Source organism: Brassica napus, chromosome C5 (assembly GCF_020379485.1).
Source record: "Brassica napus cultivar Da-Ae chromosome C5, Da-Ae, whole genome shotgun sequence".
In the NCBI taxonomy this organism is placed as follows: Eukaryota; Viridiplantae; Streptophyta; class Magnoliopsida; order Brassicales; family Brassicaceae; genus Brassica; species Brassica napus.
In genome coordinates this window covers 8,732,836-8,751,294 of record NC_063448.1, presented here as the reverse complement: position 1 = coordinate 8,751,294, position 18,459 = coordinate 8,732,836, and the positions used below count along the sequence as shown (strand labels likewise).

At 38.0% G+C, this 18,459-nt stretch overlaps 7 protein-coding genes across 9 annotated transcripts; 5 read left to right on the top strand and 2 right to left on the bottom strand.

Moving 5' to 3' along the window:
- The first annotated feature begins 36 nt into the window (after nt 1–36).
- LOC106365571 (ras-related protein RABA1b) lies at nt 37–1,508 on the top strand. Its single transcript, XM_013804997.3, has 2 exons — nt 37–294; nt 920–1,508. The coding sequence occupies exons 1-2, from the start codon at nt 74–76 to the stop codon at nt 1,347–1,349; spliced, it is 651 nt and encodes a 216-aa protein (XP_013660451.2). The 5' UTR covers nt 37–73; the 3' UTR covers nt 1,350–1,508.
- An 890-nt stretch (nt 1,509–2,398) lies between these two features.
- Nucleotides 2,399–5,400, top strand: LOC106365573 (dol-P-Man:Man(6)GlcNAc(2)-PP-Dol alpha-1,2-mannosyltransferase). Its single transcript, XM_013804998.3, has 10 exons — nt 2,399–2,767; nt 2,866–2,953; nt 3,047–3,206; nt 3,346–3,563; nt 3,682–3,977; nt 4,110–4,221; nt 4,299–4,437; nt 4,546–4,742; nt 4,851–4,940; nt 5,071–5,400. Exons 1-10 carry the CDS (start codon nt 2,490–2,492, stop codon nt 5,200–5,202), a joined length of 1,710 nt encoding a protein of 569 aa, XP_013660452.2. The 5' UTR covers nt 2,399–2,489; the 3' UTR covers nt 5,203–5,400.
- A 68-nt stretch (nt 5,401–5,468) lies between these two features.
- On the top strand, nt 5,469–7,696 carry LOC106365575 (ubiquitin-conjugating enzyme E2 36). The gene is made up of 8 exons (XM_013805000.3): nt 5,469–5,670; nt 5,876–5,902; nt 6,001–6,087; nt 6,484–6,542; nt 6,867–6,908; nt 7,000–7,073; nt 7,204–7,301; nt 7,403–7,696. Exons 3-8 carry the CDS (start codon nt 6,036–6,038, stop codon nt 7,438–7,440), a joined length of 363 nt encoding a protein of 120 aa, XP_013660454.2. The 5' UTR covers nt 5,469–5,670; nt 5,876–5,902; nt 6,001–6,035; the 3' UTR covers nt 7,441–7,696.
- On the bottom strand, nt 7,693–9,875 carry LOC106365574 (ACT domain-containing protein ACR11). Its single transcript, XM_013804999.3, has 10 exons — nt 9,497–9,875; nt 9,353–9,398; nt 9,137–9,259; nt 8,962–9,056; nt 8,787–8,871; nt 8,638–8,697; nt 8,454–8,509; nt 8,190–8,295; nt 8,015–8,083; nt 7,693–7,928 (listed from the first exon to the last, which is right to left on the bottom strand). Exons 1-10 carry the CDS (start codon nt 9,652–9,654, stop codon nt 7,866–7,868), a joined length of 861 nt encoding a protein of 286 aa, XP_013660453.1. The 5' UTR covers nt 9,655–9,875; the 3' UTR covers nt 7,693–7,865.
- A 216-nt stretch (nt 9,876–10,091) lies between these two features.
- Nucleotides 10,092–12,556, top strand: LOC106365577. 2 transcript variants are annotated; one of them, XM_013805001.3, is made up of 7 exons: nt 10,092–10,684; nt 10,765–10,931; nt 11,045–11,259; nt 11,334–11,588; nt 11,713–11,799; nt 11,882–12,054; nt 12,208–12,556. In XM_013805001.3, exons 1-7 carry the CDS (start codon nt 10,236–10,238, stop codon nt 12,317–12,319), a joined length of 1,458 nt encoding a protein of 485 aa, XP_013660455.1. In that variant the 5' UTR covers nt 10,092–10,235; the 3' UTR covers nt 12,320–12,556. The 2 variants fall into 2 exon arrangements, with proteins under 2 accessions (XP_013660455.1, XP_013660456.1); XM_013805002.3 differs by having other exon boundaries at nt 10,100–10,684; nt 10,765–10,925.
- A 163-nt stretch (nt 12,557–12,719) lies between these two features.
- Nucleotides 12,720–15,448, bottom strand: BNAC05G12870D (uncharacterized membrane protein At1g16860). Of its 2 annotated transcripts, none has more exons than XM_022702350.2 (5): nt 15,112–15,448; nt 13,794–14,729; nt 13,548–13,703; nt 13,259–13,470; nt 12,720–13,162 (listed from the first exon to the last, which is right to left on the bottom strand). In XM_022702350.2, exons 2-5 carry the CDS (start codon nt 14,640–14,642, stop codon nt 12,970–12,972), a joined length of 1,410 nt encoding a protein of 469 aa, XP_022558071.1. In that variant the 5' UTR covers nt 14,643–14,729; nt 15,112–15,448; the 3' UTR covers nt 12,720–12,969. The 2 variants fall into 2 exon arrangements, with proteins under 2 accessions (XP_022558071.1, XP_013660457.1); XM_013805003.3 differs by having other exon boundaries at nt 13,794–14,651; nt 15,112–15,446.
- Nucleotides 15,449–17,520: 2,072 nt separating this feature from the next.
- On the top strand, nt 17,521–18,361 carry BNAC05G12860D. The gene is made up of 2 exons (XM_013805005.3): nt 17,521–17,828; nt 17,930–18,361. Exons 1-2 carry the CDS (start codon nt 17,602–17,604, stop codon nt 18,153–18,155), a joined length of 453 nt encoding a protein of 150 aa, XP_013660459.2. The 5' UTR covers nt 17,521–17,601; the 3' UTR covers nt 18,156–18,361.
- The last annotated feature ends 98 nt before the right edge of the window (nt 18,362–18,459 follow it).

The following is an 18,459-nucleotide window of genomic DNA, read 5'->3' as shown; positions in this document are numbered from 1 at the left end:
CCTTAACCTTTACACCATTGTCTCTTGGGTTATTTTCAAATCTCACTTTACCATTAAGCAACTGCGGGCGGAGATGGCAGGGTATAGAGTGGAAGATGACTATGATTGCCTCTTCAAAGTTGTTCTTATAGGCGACTCCGGAGTAGGAAAATCAAATCTCCTTTCCAGATTCACCAAAAACGAGTTCAACCTCGAGTCTAAATCCACCATTGGGGTCGAGTTCGCCACTCGCACCTTAACAGTCGAGGGTAAGGTCATTAAATCTCAGATTTGGGACACCGCTGGTCAAGAGAGGTTCGTTTTCCCCGTCTCTCCTTCCATTTTTTTTGGTCGTCTTGCTAGATGTATTGCTTGAGATCACTCTTAACTATCATAGCTCCTTAGCACATGTCTATCTTCTGACTGTTCACTTCAGTATCTCCTCTACGTATGGAGATGTGATTTATTAAGTGCCTGATTCATTCACTGTGCTTGTTTTCTAGTTTTGTACTAGTGAATGTGTTTGCTAGCATTTTACTAGAGAGTCTCTCCGCGTTGACTTTTTACTCTCAAATATTGCTCTTCTGATTACGCTTGACGGCATTTGACCACCAAAGATTGTGGAGGTAGCTAATAATGTGAATGTAGATTGAATTATAGTCTATGTGTTACGACCATGATTTGCTTGAGTTGAATCTTAAATTGGAATCTTGACTAATGAACAAGACCATGTGAATTTTTCTTGTTTAATTCATCACTACAATCATGAACACCACGATTGATTTTTGCTAGAATGTAAGCAAGTTGAACTTGCTCTCTTCACTAGCTGAGTTGCCTCCATTGAAATTATTACGAAGCCTGTGGCTTTTATTATCACCTTTGCTCAATTTATCACTGATTCTCGTCACAATCTTAAGACGCAGCTTAATTCTCTTCACAGGTACCGTGCCATCACCAGTGCATACTACCGTGGAGCCGTTGGCGCACTCCTAGTATATGATGTAACCCGCCGTGCAACGTTTGAGAACGGAGACCGGTGGTTAAAGGAGCTCAAGAACCACACTGACCCAAACATTGTGGTGATGCTCGTTGGTAACAAATCTGATCTGCGACATTTACTAGCCGTTCCCACAGAAGATGGGAAATCCTATGCTGAGCAGGAATCGCTTTGCTTCATGGAAACATCTGCCCTCGAAGCCACCAACGTGGAGGACGCCTTTGCTGAGGTGTTAACACAGATTTACCGCATTACAAGCAAGAAGCAAGTCGAAGCTGGTGAAGATGGGAACGGATCTGTCCCTAAAGGTGAGAAAATCGAAGTTAAAAACGATGTCTCTGCTCTAAAGAAACTTGGCTGTTGCTCAAATTGAAAGGCTTTTTATAAAAAAATCTGTTGAGAAAGAGTTATAACCCAATGGTCCATTGTTTTATTATGTTCTTGTTTTGTCACAATATGAACATAAGATTTAGACTATAGATGATATAACAATGTTTCTTCAACTTTATTTCAAAGTATTGTTGGTCAACCAGTTCCAGACTATATCAGCAACTGAGTCGTTGTGTTTTCGAAGTAGTAATCTCAATCTTGTTTAGGATACGAGAAACTGGTTTAATCTTTGTCCAAATGTGAAAAAACAGTGTTCTAAAATACGGCGCCTCGACAGCGTTTATGCGCTATACGGTAACCGGCCGTACTGTTTTCATGTTATACAGTGTTTTTTTGCGGATTTATATAATTCGGACGAATAATAGCGTTTAGGCGGATATTGTACGGTCTCGCGGATGCCTAAACGGATCTTAAGCATTAATATTCAAAAAAATAAACTATTAATATTTTTATTATATTTTATTAATGTTATTATTTATATTACTTTTACTTATTTTATGTATTTATATGATTGTAGAATTAGTATAATTGTTGCAAAATCATTTTAAATTTATTATCTTTATAATGACTTTAATTTTTATAATTTAAAACTATTTATACATGTTAAACTATACATTTATACATAAAATTGGATTTAAAATATATTTATGTTCAGTTTTTTTCAAAATAATGTATATATATTAATCTTATACTTATATTTCGTATAAAAATATATATATCTGTATATATTCAGTTTAGGCGTCCGCCTATAAGGCTAAGCGCTATACAGTCATCTAACGCCTAGCGCGTTTCCGAACACCGACAAAAAGAGAAGAAAAAAGTGATTCTACCAAAGAGTAACTAACTGTTAATTTTGATAACGGATAATTACTTTTAAACTGGTTATTTATGCGCCGCAATCTAGGTTTAGAGTGATTTAATTGTCCGCTTAGATGTATAATGGGCCAAAGTATAAGAAGCCCATCGAAAACATTCCAATTCAGACATTTTCTGGGCCTAACTATCAATATCCCAGTTTAGCTTCCCTTCACTCTTGAGTCCGCCAGATACTTTTCAGTTTACTTTTCATTGCTTCACCGAGAAGGGAGCTTCCGCAATCTGCACTCTCCACGACCATTTTCCGATGGATCTAACAACGACGCGGCAGAGGCGTCCACTCATAAGCGGCTCTTCTTCATCTTCACCAAAGCCATACTCGAAGACTGATAAACCCGGCCGATCTGACGGCGGAGACGCGGAGGATCGCGGCCTCGGGTGGTTCTTGCCGTTTATAGCGCTATGCTATCTCCGTTACATGAGCGCGACTTCTAACATCGTTCATGACTGCGACGAAGTCTTCAATTACTGGGAGCCTCTCCATTACCTTCTCTACAAGTCAGGATTTCAAACCTGGGAATACAGGTCTAGGCTCTACATTTTACTGTATAATATTCGCATTAGTGTGCGTTTGAGATCATAATCATGAGATTAGTTATCATTTTTGTTTGTTTGTTTTGCAGTTCCAACTTTGCTCTTCGCTCATACTTATACATTCTCTTCCATGAATTGGCTGGGCGGCCTGCTGCTTGGTGGTTTGGTGATGACAAGGTAAGCATTGTAGATTTTCTGGATTGTTATTCAAATGCGTATATGTATATATATATCTTATCTCCTTGTGTGTTTTGTATATCATGTGGTTAGGTTAGAGTTTTCTATGCGGTGAGACTTTTTCTCGGGCTGGTTTCTGCAGTGTCAGACACTGTCCTGGTTGTTGCGATCTCCAGAAAGTACGGGAAGCGTCTCGGGACGTATGCAGTTGCTATGCTCTGCTTAACTAGTGGCTGCTTCTTTGCTAGTACCAGTGAGTGTTCTCTTTAGTATTAGCTTTTTGGTACTTGCTTAAGATTATTCTTAATTTTTCCTTAATATATAGGCTTCCATGTTATTCCTTCAGTCTTTAGTTTAGATATTAAATTTCTTGTTTCCCTATAATTGGTTAGGTTTCCTCCCCAGTTCGTTCTCTATGTATGCCATGAGTCTCTCTTCTGGTTTGTTGCTTTTCGAGAAGTATGCCATGGCTGTTGCAGTTTCAGTTGTTGGTGTGATTCTTGGCTGGCCGTTTTCTATCCTGGCCTTTTTACCTGTTGTTATTTACTCTCTGGTTAAGAGATTCAAGCAAGCGTTTATCTCTGGCGCTGTCACCTCTGTTCTTCTCCTTGTAAGTCAAACCACCAATCCTAGGTGCTTTCTCTGTGTGCATGTTCCTGAGTTTCATCCTTATCTATAGTTTCAAGTTACTGTTTTCTACTCTTAACTAGATTTGCCTCTTTTTTCAGGGAGGCTCAGTACTTGTCGATTATTATTACTACAAGAGATGGACATCTTCGGTTCTGAATCTCTTGATATACAATGTCTTAGGGGGTGGAGAAAGCCATCTCTATGGAACTGAAGGACCGTTGTTTTATATAAGAAATGGTTTTAACAACTTCAACTTGTGTTTCGTTTTGGCAATCTTGTTCATCGCACTATATCCTGTTATCAGAAGAAAGTATGACCGTTGCTTGCTTGTTGTGATTTCGCCAATGTATATTTGGCTGGCGTTCATGTCACTTCAGCCCCACAAAGAAGAAAGGTGATCTTCTGTATCTTTCAGACCAGTTATAAAGGATAGCTTCTAGATCTAGAGAAAACTGATTATACAATACGTTTACCATATCCTGATACTCGACAAATAATGTAATTGATTGTCGATCAATTGTTGCAGGTTCCTTTATCCAATATACCCTCTTATATGTGTTTCTGCTTCTGCTGTTATTGAAAACATCCCTGAGCTGTTCCGAGAAAAGTATAGCACACGCGAAAATCTTCTGGTGACAGTAAGTCCGAATTGTTATTGTCCATTAATTGAGAAGAATTAGGTTGTACGATTCTCACATTCCGTTTTGATATGCAGATAACCAAATACCTCCGACCTGTGATCCTTGGTATTATCTTATGTGCTTCACATGCTCGCACATTTTCTATAATTAATGGCTATTCCGCTCCCTTAGAGGTCTACAAGCTGCTGGAGCACCACGATGATGCTGGACCAGGTATAAACAGAACTCTTCAATCATTCGTTCATTACAGAACTCTCACATTTACTTGTGGAATAGCAATTGTTTTTAATCCTGTTGAGTTTTTGGTTATTGACATGTCAGGTTCGGTTCTGTGTGTGGGAAGCGAATGGCATCGATACCCGTCATCGTTTTTCGTGCCTGACTACATTAGCGAAGTACGTTGGATCGATGATGGGTTCCGGGGTCTTCTTCCATTCCCATTTAACAATACACTTGGAGGCACGGCAGCATCACCTCCATACTTCAACAACAAGAACCAAGCATCTGATGAACAATTTGTAAAACCCACACTCTTCTCTCTCTCTCTCTCATGAAACCCTTGAAAATTCAAATTCTCTAACCATGAAACTTGCTTGATTTGCTTGCTCTTTCCTTCTATTTTTCAGTTAAAGAACATCGAAAGTTGCACATTCCTCATTGAGTTGCAGCTAAGCAGACCGTATCCGTATCGAGGCAGCGACTTATCAACATGGGAGGTATAAGAATGAAACCATCCTCCGGAAAGAAAAATAAAAAATAAAGCTTACAGTTCACTTTCTCTACTACACAACTAGGTATAGAGTAGTAGATCGTTCATACCATCTTCCTCGTTTTTTTTGTTTTCAGGCGATTGCTGTGCTACCATATCTGGACAGAGAGCTATCGCCAGCAAAGTATAGATCGTTCTTCATCCCATACAAGTGGCAAGAGAAAAACGTGTTCGGCAAATACGTAATACTAAGAAGAGTACCAAAATGATATCATCTTTTGAAAAACTTTGTAGACAGATGACTTTAAACTCAGTTGATTGGCCAGTTTTGAGCCGAATGTAATATAGCTAGTAACTGATCTGTATCGTCTTTGTAGAAGGAAGAAGATCATGTTGTTGAGGTTGACACTAATGAATTATGATTCTGCAATGTCTTTTTATCGTTATGAATTATATGATTCTTTAGATTTTGTGAAGCCAATTTATAAGAAAAGAATATATAGTGACAAACATTATGGGGACCTTTAAGTTGGCGTTTGACCAACGCGTACGAACAAAAAAAAACCTTTATTTTATTTTACAAAAAAAAAGAGTTCGTAAACATTTATAAACGAGACGAGAGAGCCGAAGAAGCTTCTTTCTCTGTCGAAAGCCCTAAATTCTCTGAGAGATCGATCAAAACGGATAGCAAGCACGCAATAATGGCGAATAGTAATCTTCCTCGAAGGATCATCAAGGTGCGTGTTTTACGATCTCTTGCGAAACTCTCCTCCGATCTCAATTTCTCTCGGTTCCGTTTTGTTTTTTTTGTTAAACTGGAATCAGAAGAACAAGCAACACACCGGGTTGTAGCTCATCGTAACTGGGAGAATTTTTGATTGCTTGATATTATCTGAACGTATGATCTGACTTGATTTGTTTTTTTCTCCCATCTCCTGGTAGGAACTCAACGTCTTCTTAGTGAACCCGGTAAGCTCATTATATCTTTGTTGACACTTGTACAGATGATTTTTGATATATAGCCTGCTTTAAATTGGAATTTCTCGTAAAATGGTTGTGTGTTGCAGCTCCGGGGATAAGTGCGTCTCCCTCAGAGGAAAATATGCGCTACTTCAATGTTATGATTCTTGGTCCTACCCAGTCTCCTTATGAAGGTAAGTCCAAACTCTTTTAACACTACTCAACTATATTATCTTTTAAGACTACTGTATCATTTACCTTTTGTTATGCGTTTAATGAATCTGCTGCGTCTGTATCTTTGTTTGTACTTGCATACAAAATATATGTACGTTTTAGGGGTCAGATGATCTCTGTTGGTTGTAGATTTTGTAGCTTCTGGATTGTTGTTAGTATGATTAAAGACGCGTCTATAAGCTGTATACCCTTGATTTCATCACCCGCCATGTTTTTCTTTATTCCTCCGTGTTCTTGAATACGCCATGCTAAATCGAAAGTCTGCATCTTTTTCATATTAGATAATGTATTACATTATCCTTCATTAATTGATACTTACTTCACCAATCATTTTTATTCCATCCTCAATTTTCTAGGTGGAGTTTTTAAGTTGGAGCTCTTTTTACCTGAAGAATATCCCATGGCAGCTCCCAAGGTAAACTTGCTGCAATGTTTCTGAGTTTTTCTCATTTTCATTTCTTTTCATGTTTTGTCTCCATTCATTTTACTTTCTGTTGTAACCTGAGTAAAATTAGAGCTACGCAACAATATTAAGTGAAGGGCATTGTAAATGGCTATAGAAGTGAATTGTCTTTACTCTTTCATATTTTTGATTTTTGTTCCAAATGGGGGTTATGAGAGTGGCGACTGTGATTTTTGGACAACTTCAAATGCATTTTCACTTATTAAGATTAGACAAGGTACCCAAGTTTCTATATTGATATATATAGTTTGGGGGTCTTGTTGATTTGTAACACAGGTTAGGTTTCTCACCAAGATTTACCATCCTAACATTGACAAGGTTTGTTGTTTCTCTTACCATCAAGATAACTATCCAAACACATGCCTTATATTATATATCCTTATGAAACGTGTTTTGTAATTTTATATAGCTTGGAAGAATCTGCCTTGACATACTGAAAGACAAGTGGAGTCCTGCGCTACAAATAAGAACTGTGCTCTTGAGGTATAAATAATCTTCCATAGATCCACTCTCGCTATTCTCTACTGAACCAAGGACAATATATCAGTTATTTAATATTAATTATTGACATTGACACGTTATGATTCTCCAATGCCGGTGTTAAAAAAAAAAGTATTCAAGCTCTTCTAAGTGCACCAAACCCAGATGATCCCCTGTCTGAGAACATAGCTAAGCATTGGAAGAGTGATGAAGCAGAAGCTGTGGAGACAGGTGATGATAATATATTACCTAGAAACTGAAAATGGTACAACAAAGTCGTTGTTCCTCTTCTATAATCTTCTAATATCATATCATTGTAAATATATATGCAGCTAAGGAGTGGACTCGTCTATATGCAAGTGGCGCTTGATACGGAGTGCAAAAGGAGAAAGTTCGTTGTCATTTTAAATAACAATATATATGGTGAAACACTCTATCTCAAGGTTTTATCCGAATCCTTCTTTCTAAAACAGGAAAGAAAAAGATTTGTACTATATGAATCTGTATAACTAGGGGGGTCTAAGACTCGTTTATCCACATTTGCAAACTAACTTTCTTCGAATGTGTTTGTGCTTGAACTTTGTGTGTTGAATATCCTCTATAATCATTTAATCGTTGTGAATGAAGGTAAATGTGATAATTGATTGAAGTAGAAAAAAATGTTGCTATTACAGATGTATGAGACGGCCACTAAAACGAAGCAGTTTATTTTGGTAAAATGTAAAAAAATAAGTATTCATGTGAAATGATATTTCAATTTTGTGTTTTTTTGTTTTCTTTCTTATAAATGACATTTCAGAAACTGGAGTCGTTAGTAGATGGACGCCTCAAGAAGTACCTCAGACTATTGGCAAGAACCTACAAACAACATTTTGATTTTACTCATTTAAAACGGCATATTAAGATTTAAAATAAAAAGTCTGGTTTATGAACTTCTGAATTACCTGCTGAAGAGGCTTGATTAGGGCTTTGTTTCTGTAACTTACGTGGAACTTAACCTTAGCCAACAAACCCTGTTTTGTTTGTTTCACATAAAACAAGAAGAAGAAGCAACATGAGCAAAAAGCAGAGTGGTTGGTTATATCTTTAGAAGAATCAGGTTTAAAAGCACCAGTGTACCTCGGTGTCGAACTCTCCAGATTCGACAGCTACGCTGATATCTGTAATCATCTTCACCAGCTCAACTAATAGTCCAGGCCTATCCGCTGTTTCTATGTACAGTAAACTGCATTCCCAAAAATAACACTTTATGGATCAATTGATCATCAGATCATATATTATATAATATAAAGTATTTGCTGACAAAAAAAATAAATAAATAAAATATATAAAGTATTTTAAAGTTAAGATCATTGAAGAAGATAAGGTATGGGTTTTCTTTACCTGCGGTCTGGTCCATCATCTTCAATTTTGATATGTGTTGCAATGTCCACATCAACCTGCATGACCGAGTGAATGAAAAGCATTCTTGGCCTCTATGTACGAGCAAGGATACTAAACGTGTACAACAAATGGTGAAGCACCAAAAGAAGTGAATAAAGAGCATAAAACTTAAATGTATTCTCACCTGTTCAGTTGGTGGAAGAACACCAAAAGCTGCTCCCATTGCCAACTGAGAACTTGATTCCTGATCCAAATGATCGACAAACAAATGCGAGAGTTTTTGTGTAAGATAGAAACTTTGATATTAGGATACAAGTAGCTAGTTAGTTATACAGGATGAAACTCAAGCAAATTGTTTATGACAGTGAGACGGATGGCCTCGAGCAACTCAGGGTCTTCTACTTTTCTTCCACTATCCCTGTTTCAGAACAATACAACGATTCAATCTAGAGAGTCAACTCTATGACTTGATTCAAAAGTAACGTTATGTATGTAAGAAAAGACATACGCTTTAGTAATGGCAAATTTGTTGTGTTTGCCAGACGAATCGAGGTAGACATTAGCCTTGACGACATTCAGACCCAAGTTTTTCAGCGCATTCATCTGTACAAAAAAACCTTTGATCAGCCTCGCAAAAAGAGTGGGAAAAAGGAAGGAAGTTAGTAAGCAGAACATTTCATTACAGTATCAAGTAGAGCTCCGAGACGGTCTCCAAATGTTACTTCAACGACGGTTGCATCAGGGTCAGAATCTTGGTCGACTATGACCACTGGAGTTGGGACTTCGTCAGAATCCTGCTTACCATTCTTCAAAAAGAAAAAGAAAAAACTTTTAAAAATGTTTTCATTTGATCGATCGTTGGTACTATACTCTTCTCGTGTAATCCGATCATTTCGTACCTCCACAGCAGTAGCGTTTGCTGCTCGAGGCTTCAACCGAGATAATCTGACACAGGAAAATAACACAAGTTTCACCAATATACAAAAACAGAGTAAGCTCAAACAAATCATTGCTAAATCAGCTCATAACATAAAAATAGAAACCTGAGTCGCTGAAGATTTATAATAGGCTTATCGACAAATCCAAACGTGATTGTGCTAGGAGGAAGACAGAAAGATCCAAGATCACGTCTGATAGCGGGAGAACTAGAAGCATCAGTGAAACAAAGAGCAGAACCAGAAGCAGAGGACATAGCCACCATAGCTGACTTGAACCCGAAGCAAAAAAAAAAAAGAAGAAGAAGAATGAGGAAAACGTTAGAGACTAAAAGTGAAGAAGAACAAGAGCCTCTGGACACCTCTGGTGTTATCCGCCATGAGAGGATGATAATTTAAAAAAAAAAAGAAAAAAAAAAAACAAATTATCTTCAACGTTAGATAGTCATCTCTCTTGCTTTCATTTTCCTTCCCCACTCTTCCATATGTGATAATTCATTAAATTCCCACCAAAAGTATTTTATTTTTACTTTTTCAAAATTTCGCATACGACAAGCTTCTTTATGCTTATTGGCCCAATGTTATGGCATGTAGCATGCTGCTATTGGTCCAAATAAATTTACCGCGTAATTAATTTAAAAAATGGGCTTAACTTTCCATCCTTCAATATAAAGGCCCACTAAATTAATGGGCCTAGCGCTAAAGTGATCGATGTCGGAAATTACAAGTGTGCCACCCACTTCCCCTCTCTCTCTCTCTCTCTCGTTGGTTCGTTCAGATTTGCATCCCTCTCTAAAACCTTGACGACGCCGGAGAGACAGTGTGAGAGAGAGACGAACTATAAAAAATGTTTAGATCCGTCGTGAGAATCACCTCCAGGAATCTCAATCTCAATCTCAATCGGAGATCTCTGATTCCAAACGACGCCGTTTCTCATTTCCCTTCCCCTCCTTCAGCCTCCGCAGCAACACTCATCCCTAGCTTAGACCACGCTCTTCGCCGCCGCTTCTCATCTTCCAAGAGCACGAAATCTTCCATCACCAAGACGAAGAAGTCCGAAGGCAAGAAATCCAAATCCAAAGGCGGCGAATCCGGCGCCGCCGCCGGAGCCGAGGACGGAGAGTTCGGCGGCTCCGCTGGAGACGACCTCGAGGCGGGTCGCGCCAAGAGGCTGGCTGATGATGAGAAGACTCCGTCTCTGGATGTAGGTCCTAATGGGAGACCTCTGTTCACTCCCAGAGATGTTACGCTCTCGAAGCTCTCTCACAAGGATATCGGCTCCTACTTCAAATTCGAGTTACTATTCTCTCTTTCCTTTATTATATATTGGTCTTCTGTTATGCTTCATTGTGTGTTTTATGTGTGTGGGATGGTAGTGAGGCAGCGTTGAAAGCAGTTCTGCCGGAGGGGTTGGCTTCAGGGATTGAAGATGAGTTTAAAGAATCATGGAGACCTGCGTTGCTTGTGAGGAAGAGTTTCTTGGATCTCAGGGATAACTTCAGGCGCATTGCTGATCCTCCCATGTGGCCTAGTGAGGGTAAAGGTGTCTTCTTTTGTTTCCTCCAAGTTTCTATCTTTAAGTGGCTTGTTAGTTAGTTTTACAGGATTTGTAACAGTATAGATTTTTTTAATCATTGCCTACTTTGTTCTGTAAAGGGGGTGTGAAGCCTAAGAAGCAGATTATCTTGGATGGTCCTGTTAAGAGTGGAAAGAGCATTGCTTTAGCGATGCTTGTTCACTGGGCACGTGACCAAGGCTGGCTAGTTCTGTATGCACCCAAAGGCCGTGACTGGACTCATGGAGGCTACTTCTACAAGAATCAACATACAGGCTTTTGGGACACTCCTCTTCAAGCTGAGAGTATTCTCAAGGCAAGATTTCTTGGAAATGGGCTTTACTCCCAAGTTAAATAGTATTTCTTTAATAAACTTGATTTTTTCTGTAGGATTTTGTCAAGTTCAATGAACCTCGCTTAAGGGAGTTGCGGTGCAACGTCTATGATCCCATCGTGCTTGGGGAGGGTGCGGGTGTAGGATACTTGAAAGGGCAAGAGACTATGCCGATTCCCGAGGATTCAACTCTGTATGACCTTGTGCAAATGGGGATTAATAGCACTCACGCTGCTGTTAGTGTCGTTGTGCGACTTAGGAAAGAACTCTCACTCGTTAAAGATGTTCCAGTCTTGATTGCAATTGATCAAGTTAGTCCCCCAAACTTTCTCACTTATGATACCATATTTGTGTCGTCTACTATTGTAAAAGCTATGCCTCTTTTTCACTAATCTTTTACTGCTGCTTGTTTCTTGTTTTTTACTTGTCTTTCAGTATAACAATTGGTTTACGTTCAGTGAGTTTGAAGAGCCCGTGACACCACGTTCTTGCCGACCTATACATGCCAGAGAACTTACGACGGTAAATTTCTTTTGTGAATTCTTGTCTGAACTCGGACAAACAAACAAAAAAAATCCCCAATTCACACAATTCATTTTGGCAGGTGAATGCTTTTAGGAGCATGATGCATGATGATATGATGGTGGGTGCATTCTCACATTCAACAGCAGTAGGTAAACTACGCAAAGACTTGCCAGATGTTCCAGCCGATGCTCGTCAGAATTTCCCTCGTTATAGTTTAGATGAAGCAGAAGCTGTCTGCTATTACTACCTTCGGTGAGTTACACGAAATACGTCTTTACGAGATAATAACAATTGTTAACTCTTGAAACATAGCTAATAAGTTACATATCATTAAGCTGATCTGCTTGAATGACAATAAACCGACCTAAAGCGGATATTGATGTCATGAATACGCTTTTGTTGCAGGCAAAGACTGGTTAGGCGTGAGGTATTCTCAGAAGAAAACTGGAAGAAGATATACTATTTGGCTAATGGAAATGGGGCAGAGATGCGTTGGTTAGTCCCTTTCATGCGTTGAGAAACAAACACATGAACAAACAACATAGTTCTTTTAAATGTTGGTTACTTTAATGTGGCCTTTTGCTGGTGGTTGAAGTCATCCCATTAGCTTGGGAAAGAAACTCTTTTCAGTTTCTGATTTGAAAGGAAGATTTCTTGTTATTTGAGTTTGCTAGTTTAGGTTTTTGTCTCGTCTGTAAAAGACCTGTGGTTGGATCTAAATCTCTTCATAATAAAATCAGTGCCTTTCATTTAATAATGTGATCACACACAGTCACAAAGTAGATGCAATAAAATGAAGTTGTGCAACGTTGGATTATATTGAACGGATTATACCAAATAGGAACAAAATAAATGAATAAGAAAACAATTGAGTTTCAAAAATACATCAAAATGAGTTCTGTTTTTTCACAAAAAAAAAAAAAAAAAGGAGATTTGACCATAACATATTACACTATATAACAACCTTTGAGTAGAACTTGCTTAAAAGAGCTCTATACAAACCAAAAAAAAAGAAGAAGAATACAATTAGCTCATTTTAGGCATATGAAACCACACCACCCACCACGAAATGGACGCACCAAGAAGAGCCACATATTTTAAGATTTTATGAAAAAAAAATATTCAATGAAACCAAACTCTGATGTTGCTGTGATGATGATGATGGACTTAAACCGGTATTGCATCAACGTTCGAAGAGTCTTCACATCTCAATACAACTCCTTCAAGGGTTGTTGGGAAAGTGCATCTCCTCCATTGCCAACCAGCTGCAAGTGGCTCAGATGGTGGCACTATCATCAGCACATTATCGTTTCTCTGCACAACACCAATCACACTCACTGTGCTTCCTTCTTTTATATACCTGACAATAAAACCCCAACAGAGAGATTCAGTATCAATATGCTTCTAAATAAATACTTTAGAACTCGTTTGTTAAAGAAAATGATTGTTTGTTTACACTTCTTTGAGCCGCATTATTCGATCATCACTTGATAGATTCTTCCTCTTTAACCAATGAACAAAATCTGGAGACATTTGCTCATTTCCGTGCTTAAAATCTACCACAGCAGAATCATCTACAAGAGGTGTCACCTTTGCACCGTTTCCGGTTTTGACCAAGGCTCTGAGTCCAGATTGAAAATCTGATATGTAAAAGTCTACCACATGTCTCTGCCACACATATAAAAGAAGTTTATTATTGATTGAGTTGGGGCAGATAATATTAAAAACATAGGGGAATCACTAACCTCTGATGATCTGAGTCCCCAAGTGAACAAACGATGTGAAGAATTAGCTGGTTTCGAACCCCATCCACGATACTCATATAGACACGTGGATGTGTACACACATCTTGGAACTCTCTGATATGATGACTCCAGCGGCACATTACCACAAGTAACCACCTACAAATAATAATTAAAAAAAAAAAAAAGTGAATCAAGATCATAAACATAGCAAACCAAAATGACTATAGATTCATTCATCAGCTTTACCCCAGTGACCTTCACGTATTGGCCATTTTTGGCAGTTCTAAGGTCAGCATCAGGATAACGAGCAACGAAATCTACCACGCCACGTCTCCCCCAACAAACATTCCAAATGAAAAGCGTCGCAACAACTGCAAAGAAGATTGCAACAACAATGAGGAGCATCGGATTATGAACTGCGCCGAGGATGAAGCCTCCGGCAAGGAACCCCATTATAAATATAAGAACGATCAGCCACAGCACAGGCTTAGGGAAGCTCTTGAGGCTGGAGAAGTCATCCGGAGGACCAAGGGTAGTAACAGCCGGGTTGTGGACAACAACGGAAGGCATATGAGTCTTCAACGAACCAGACGAGTCTAGAGGACCAGAAACCTTTCTAGGAGCTCCAGATGAGTTCAGAGGACCTGACGTTATGAGACCTGTAGCCGGAAGAACAGGGATAGGACCGGAGTTTTGCCGCGTTCCGCCGCCGGATTGAGGGCCGGATGATTTCTTGAGAGGCTCTCCGTGTTTAGATAAAGGTCCGGAGTTCGTTTTCTTCATGGAGAGAGACCCAGCAGCGGAAGCCAAAGAGCCAGACATACGAGCATTAGAAGCGTTGGGAGCTCCTTGACCTGATTGTGCGAATGAGCCGGACCTTGAGGGAGCGCCGGGGATGGGACCGGACTTTCTTGACTTGGACCCATCCGTTGGAATCTCGAACATCTTCCCCAGCTCTCCTGATTTCTTGATGTCGCCGCCCGTGTAAGGCATCGCTACTGAGCTCATCGTTGGAGGTCGTTCTTTGGGTTGCTCGGGGCGTCCAGACACGAACAGGCCGTTGCCGAGCTGGTGAGAAGGGTATCTCGAACCCATTTCCGTTTGCTTACAGAAGAAAGAAAACTTGATGAATGAGAGGACCCACAGAGGTGAGAAAAGAGAGATGATGACTCAAAATGAAGACTGCTTCACATGTAATTGACATAAACAAATATTAAAATAATGAATTTTTTAAAAAAAAAATTCATCGCCAGATCGAGATTGTGACAGGCGAAACCATGGGCGATGATGGTACAGGACAACAATCAGAAAATACAAAAACAAAAACAAAAAATATGATTCAGAGACCTATGCCGACAAGCGAACCGACAACAGAACTGAGTTAATAAGAAATCAGACACAACTTGAAGTGGACCAGTAACTATAAGCTCAGATCTCTAAGTTCTCAAAATCGTCTCATTAAACAATAGAACAGCAAAAACAAAGAAAAAAAAAGACGATCACACAAGCAAAATTGAATCTAGGAACAATGAGGAGAAAACGAGGGGGTTTGTTTGATTCGTACCTGAGAGAGTCAAAGATTCCGAGAAAAATGTAGTCCACGCCGAGAGAGAAAAAAAAAGAACTATCAAGAAAAGTAGTTGTAGTTGCTATCCTGGGAGTGGCAGAAGAAAACAGGGAGGAAGCAATACTGAGGAAGACGAGATCCCATATCCCTTGAGCTCTCTTCTCCGTCGTCTTGGATCTTGATCTTTCTCTCTTTGAGTTGTACCAGCTGATGAGTTGTCTCAGTCTCTCTCTCTCTCTCCTCTTCCCTTTACTCTCTCTAAAAGGGCCAAGTTTTATTTTTATTGTCCACCAAACTGAGATAAGGAAGAAGAAACACTCCCTTCTTCTTCTTTTTATTTAATTACAAGAGAAAACAAAGAATATATAAGAAATCGTAAAATTTAAAATTTGAAAATTAATGTTTCTCAATGTCGACAATACGAAACTGTATTTCATATTCATTTAATAATAGGATTTAAATCATTTGGTAGAAATATGATGTAACATGTCCAATATAAATCCTCTTTTCACCTAATTTCCTTTATGATGAAAATTAGTTGGTCTTTCTATTCTACAATCTACATATGACGTTTTAATTAGGAGTTATTCTTGGGTTCACCCCCTAGGTTCACCAACCAATAGAAAATTTTCATTTTAAATCTAGTATCTTTTAATTAAGGAAACCAAATAACTTGTCAAATTATATTATTTTTTCAAAATAAAATTTAAAAATAAATAAAAATAATATATAAAAAACGAATTCAAAAAAAAAATGTTGTCAACAAAACACTAAACCCTAATACTAAACCCTAAACTCTAATCCTAAACCCTAAATCCTTGGGTAAACCCTAAATCTTTGGGTAAACCCCTAAACCCTTGGAAAAACACTAAACATGTTGTCAACAAAACACTAAACCCTAAACTCTAATCCTAAACCCTAAACCCTTGGGAAAACCTTAAACCCTTGGGTAAACCCTAAACTCTTGGGTAAACCCTAAACCCTTAGGTAAACCCTAAACCCTTAGAAAAACACTAAACATTTAGATAAATTCTAAATTCTAAATCTTAAACACTAAACTCTAAATCTTAAAAATAAATATTTTTTTTAAATAATCTTTTTTTAGAACTATTGTTATTTCTCTTTATTTAATTTTTTATTTTTTATTTTAAAAGCATAATATAATTTGGTAAGTTATTTTGTTTCCTTAATTAAAAGATATTAGATCTAAAATGACAACTTTCTATTGGTTGGTGAACCTAAAGGTTCACCCTAGGGGGTGAACCCAAGAAAAAGTCTTTAATTAGTTCGTTTTGCTTTTGTCGATTTGGTTAATTATCGGAAACTTTCCTTTTAAGCAAAGTTAAATTCGAAAGAATGATTGGTCAACATCGATTGGTTAGTGTATTTAGTACTCCTAAATCAAGATTTAGCATTTGCATCATCACCTAATTTATTACTTTTTCCGTTTTTTAATATAAGTCGTTTTAGAGAAATTTTTATGTTTCAAATTATATATATGTTTTTGATTTTCTATGTAAAATTTATTAATACTTAATGTTATATGACCAATGATAATATACAGTCTATTTTATTATGGTTAGATAACTAATTAATGATGTTTTTGTTTAGAAAATATAAAAAAATTAATGATTTTCTTAATATTTGTGCACAGTTGTAAAACGACATATATTAAAAAACGGAAGGAGTATTAGTCACCGCTTTTATATGTGAGATTTCATTGATTAGTATGCATTATTCTAAACCTTAATGCGCCAAAGACACGTAAAAGCTAATAATGTAACTCAATTATAATGATTGAAGCAAGACGGAGAAAATCCAATTTCCCTTAGATATAGTATATGTTTTCTTTAATTACGAAATAATGTAAGAAATATAAACGTACGAATTTTGAGTAGGTCTCATGATTATAATATAAACTAAGCTAGGAATAACCACACAGACGTGGTTACTTGTCTTGATGCTTTGTTAAAAGTGTAGTTTATCTAATCGAATGAAAATGATGTGTTGAAATACTAGGTCTCGTCATTTAACATCTTTCCTATAAAAAAAAAAAAAGAAAAAAATATTTCCTATCACAATAACTAGGCTTAAAACGGACCAAATGAACTTTTATTATTATTAAAAAAAAGCCCTTTCTCAAAAAAAAAAAATCTTTCATGATTATATATATTTTCGAAAACATCGTCACGGTGTCTGATGATAAACCGACGAAAAAAACGTAAAAAACTTGAAGTGTCGATGTCACATACACCACGTGTCCGCGTCACAGTATTACATGAGCCACCTCCTTCACGTTCATCATTTTCGTCGCTTTCTGGTTCACGCGTCGTACACGTGTGTTGTCCCCACCACGTCTTCTTGTGTACTATTAGAAATGGTCTTAGTAAACATTTCTCTTCCTCAGCTTTTTTATCCTATTAGTTTCGCTTTACCTCGTTATTTAGAAACAGATAGAAAACAAAGAACCCTGAAAACGTAAATAACATGGTAGGGAAAGTAAAGCGTGTGCAAGTTTTTCATCTGCTATGTCTATGTTCCGTGATCTTCTTTTTTGTATTCTCTGCGAATGTTTCCAGTGAAGCAGTGCCGCCGGAAGATAAAACGGCGACGGTTTGGCTATCTAGAATCAAACGGTCTGGTAATGATTATTGGTCGAAATTCAAAGAGACTTTAGGACGTGGTCACTCCCGCTTTTTTCCTCCTAACATAGAGTAAGTAGATATTATAGATCTTAGATCTTATTATAATACTAATTAAATCCGTTCATAAAACTTTTATTTAGCTCTCGTTCTCTTCTTTACCTTTTGTGTAGTTTTAGAGGAAAGGATGATGCAGCAGAGATGGGAGCGGGAGAAAAGATGAAAGAGGCGGTCACAAGGAGCTTCGAGCATAGTAAAGATACGGTGGAGGAAGCTGCCAGATCAGCGGCAGAGGTGGCGTGTGATGCAGCTGAAGCGGTGAAAGAAAAGATGAAGAGGAGCGTTTCCGACGGAGAGACGAAGCAGCATCAGCAGACGGAGGGTACTAATGAACTTTAAGTACGTTGTCACTTTCAGCTCATGTTTTTCTTAGTGTGTGTTATTCGATCGGTGTCTGAACAACGCAGTTTTGCCACGTATCATATGCTTTGTATTGTTTCTCTGTCGACCCACATGCTTTTTTATTTATTAACGCATCGCCATGTCACATGTTGTATCGTCGTTCTTCATTATCCTTTGCGTGTAAAAAAACATTTTAGATTCAACTAATTTCTTCAGGTGGTTGATGAGAAAAGTGATTTATGTAACGCTGTTTTGCATCAGGATTTGAAATCTCATAATCAAATAAGAATTGAGGGTCATA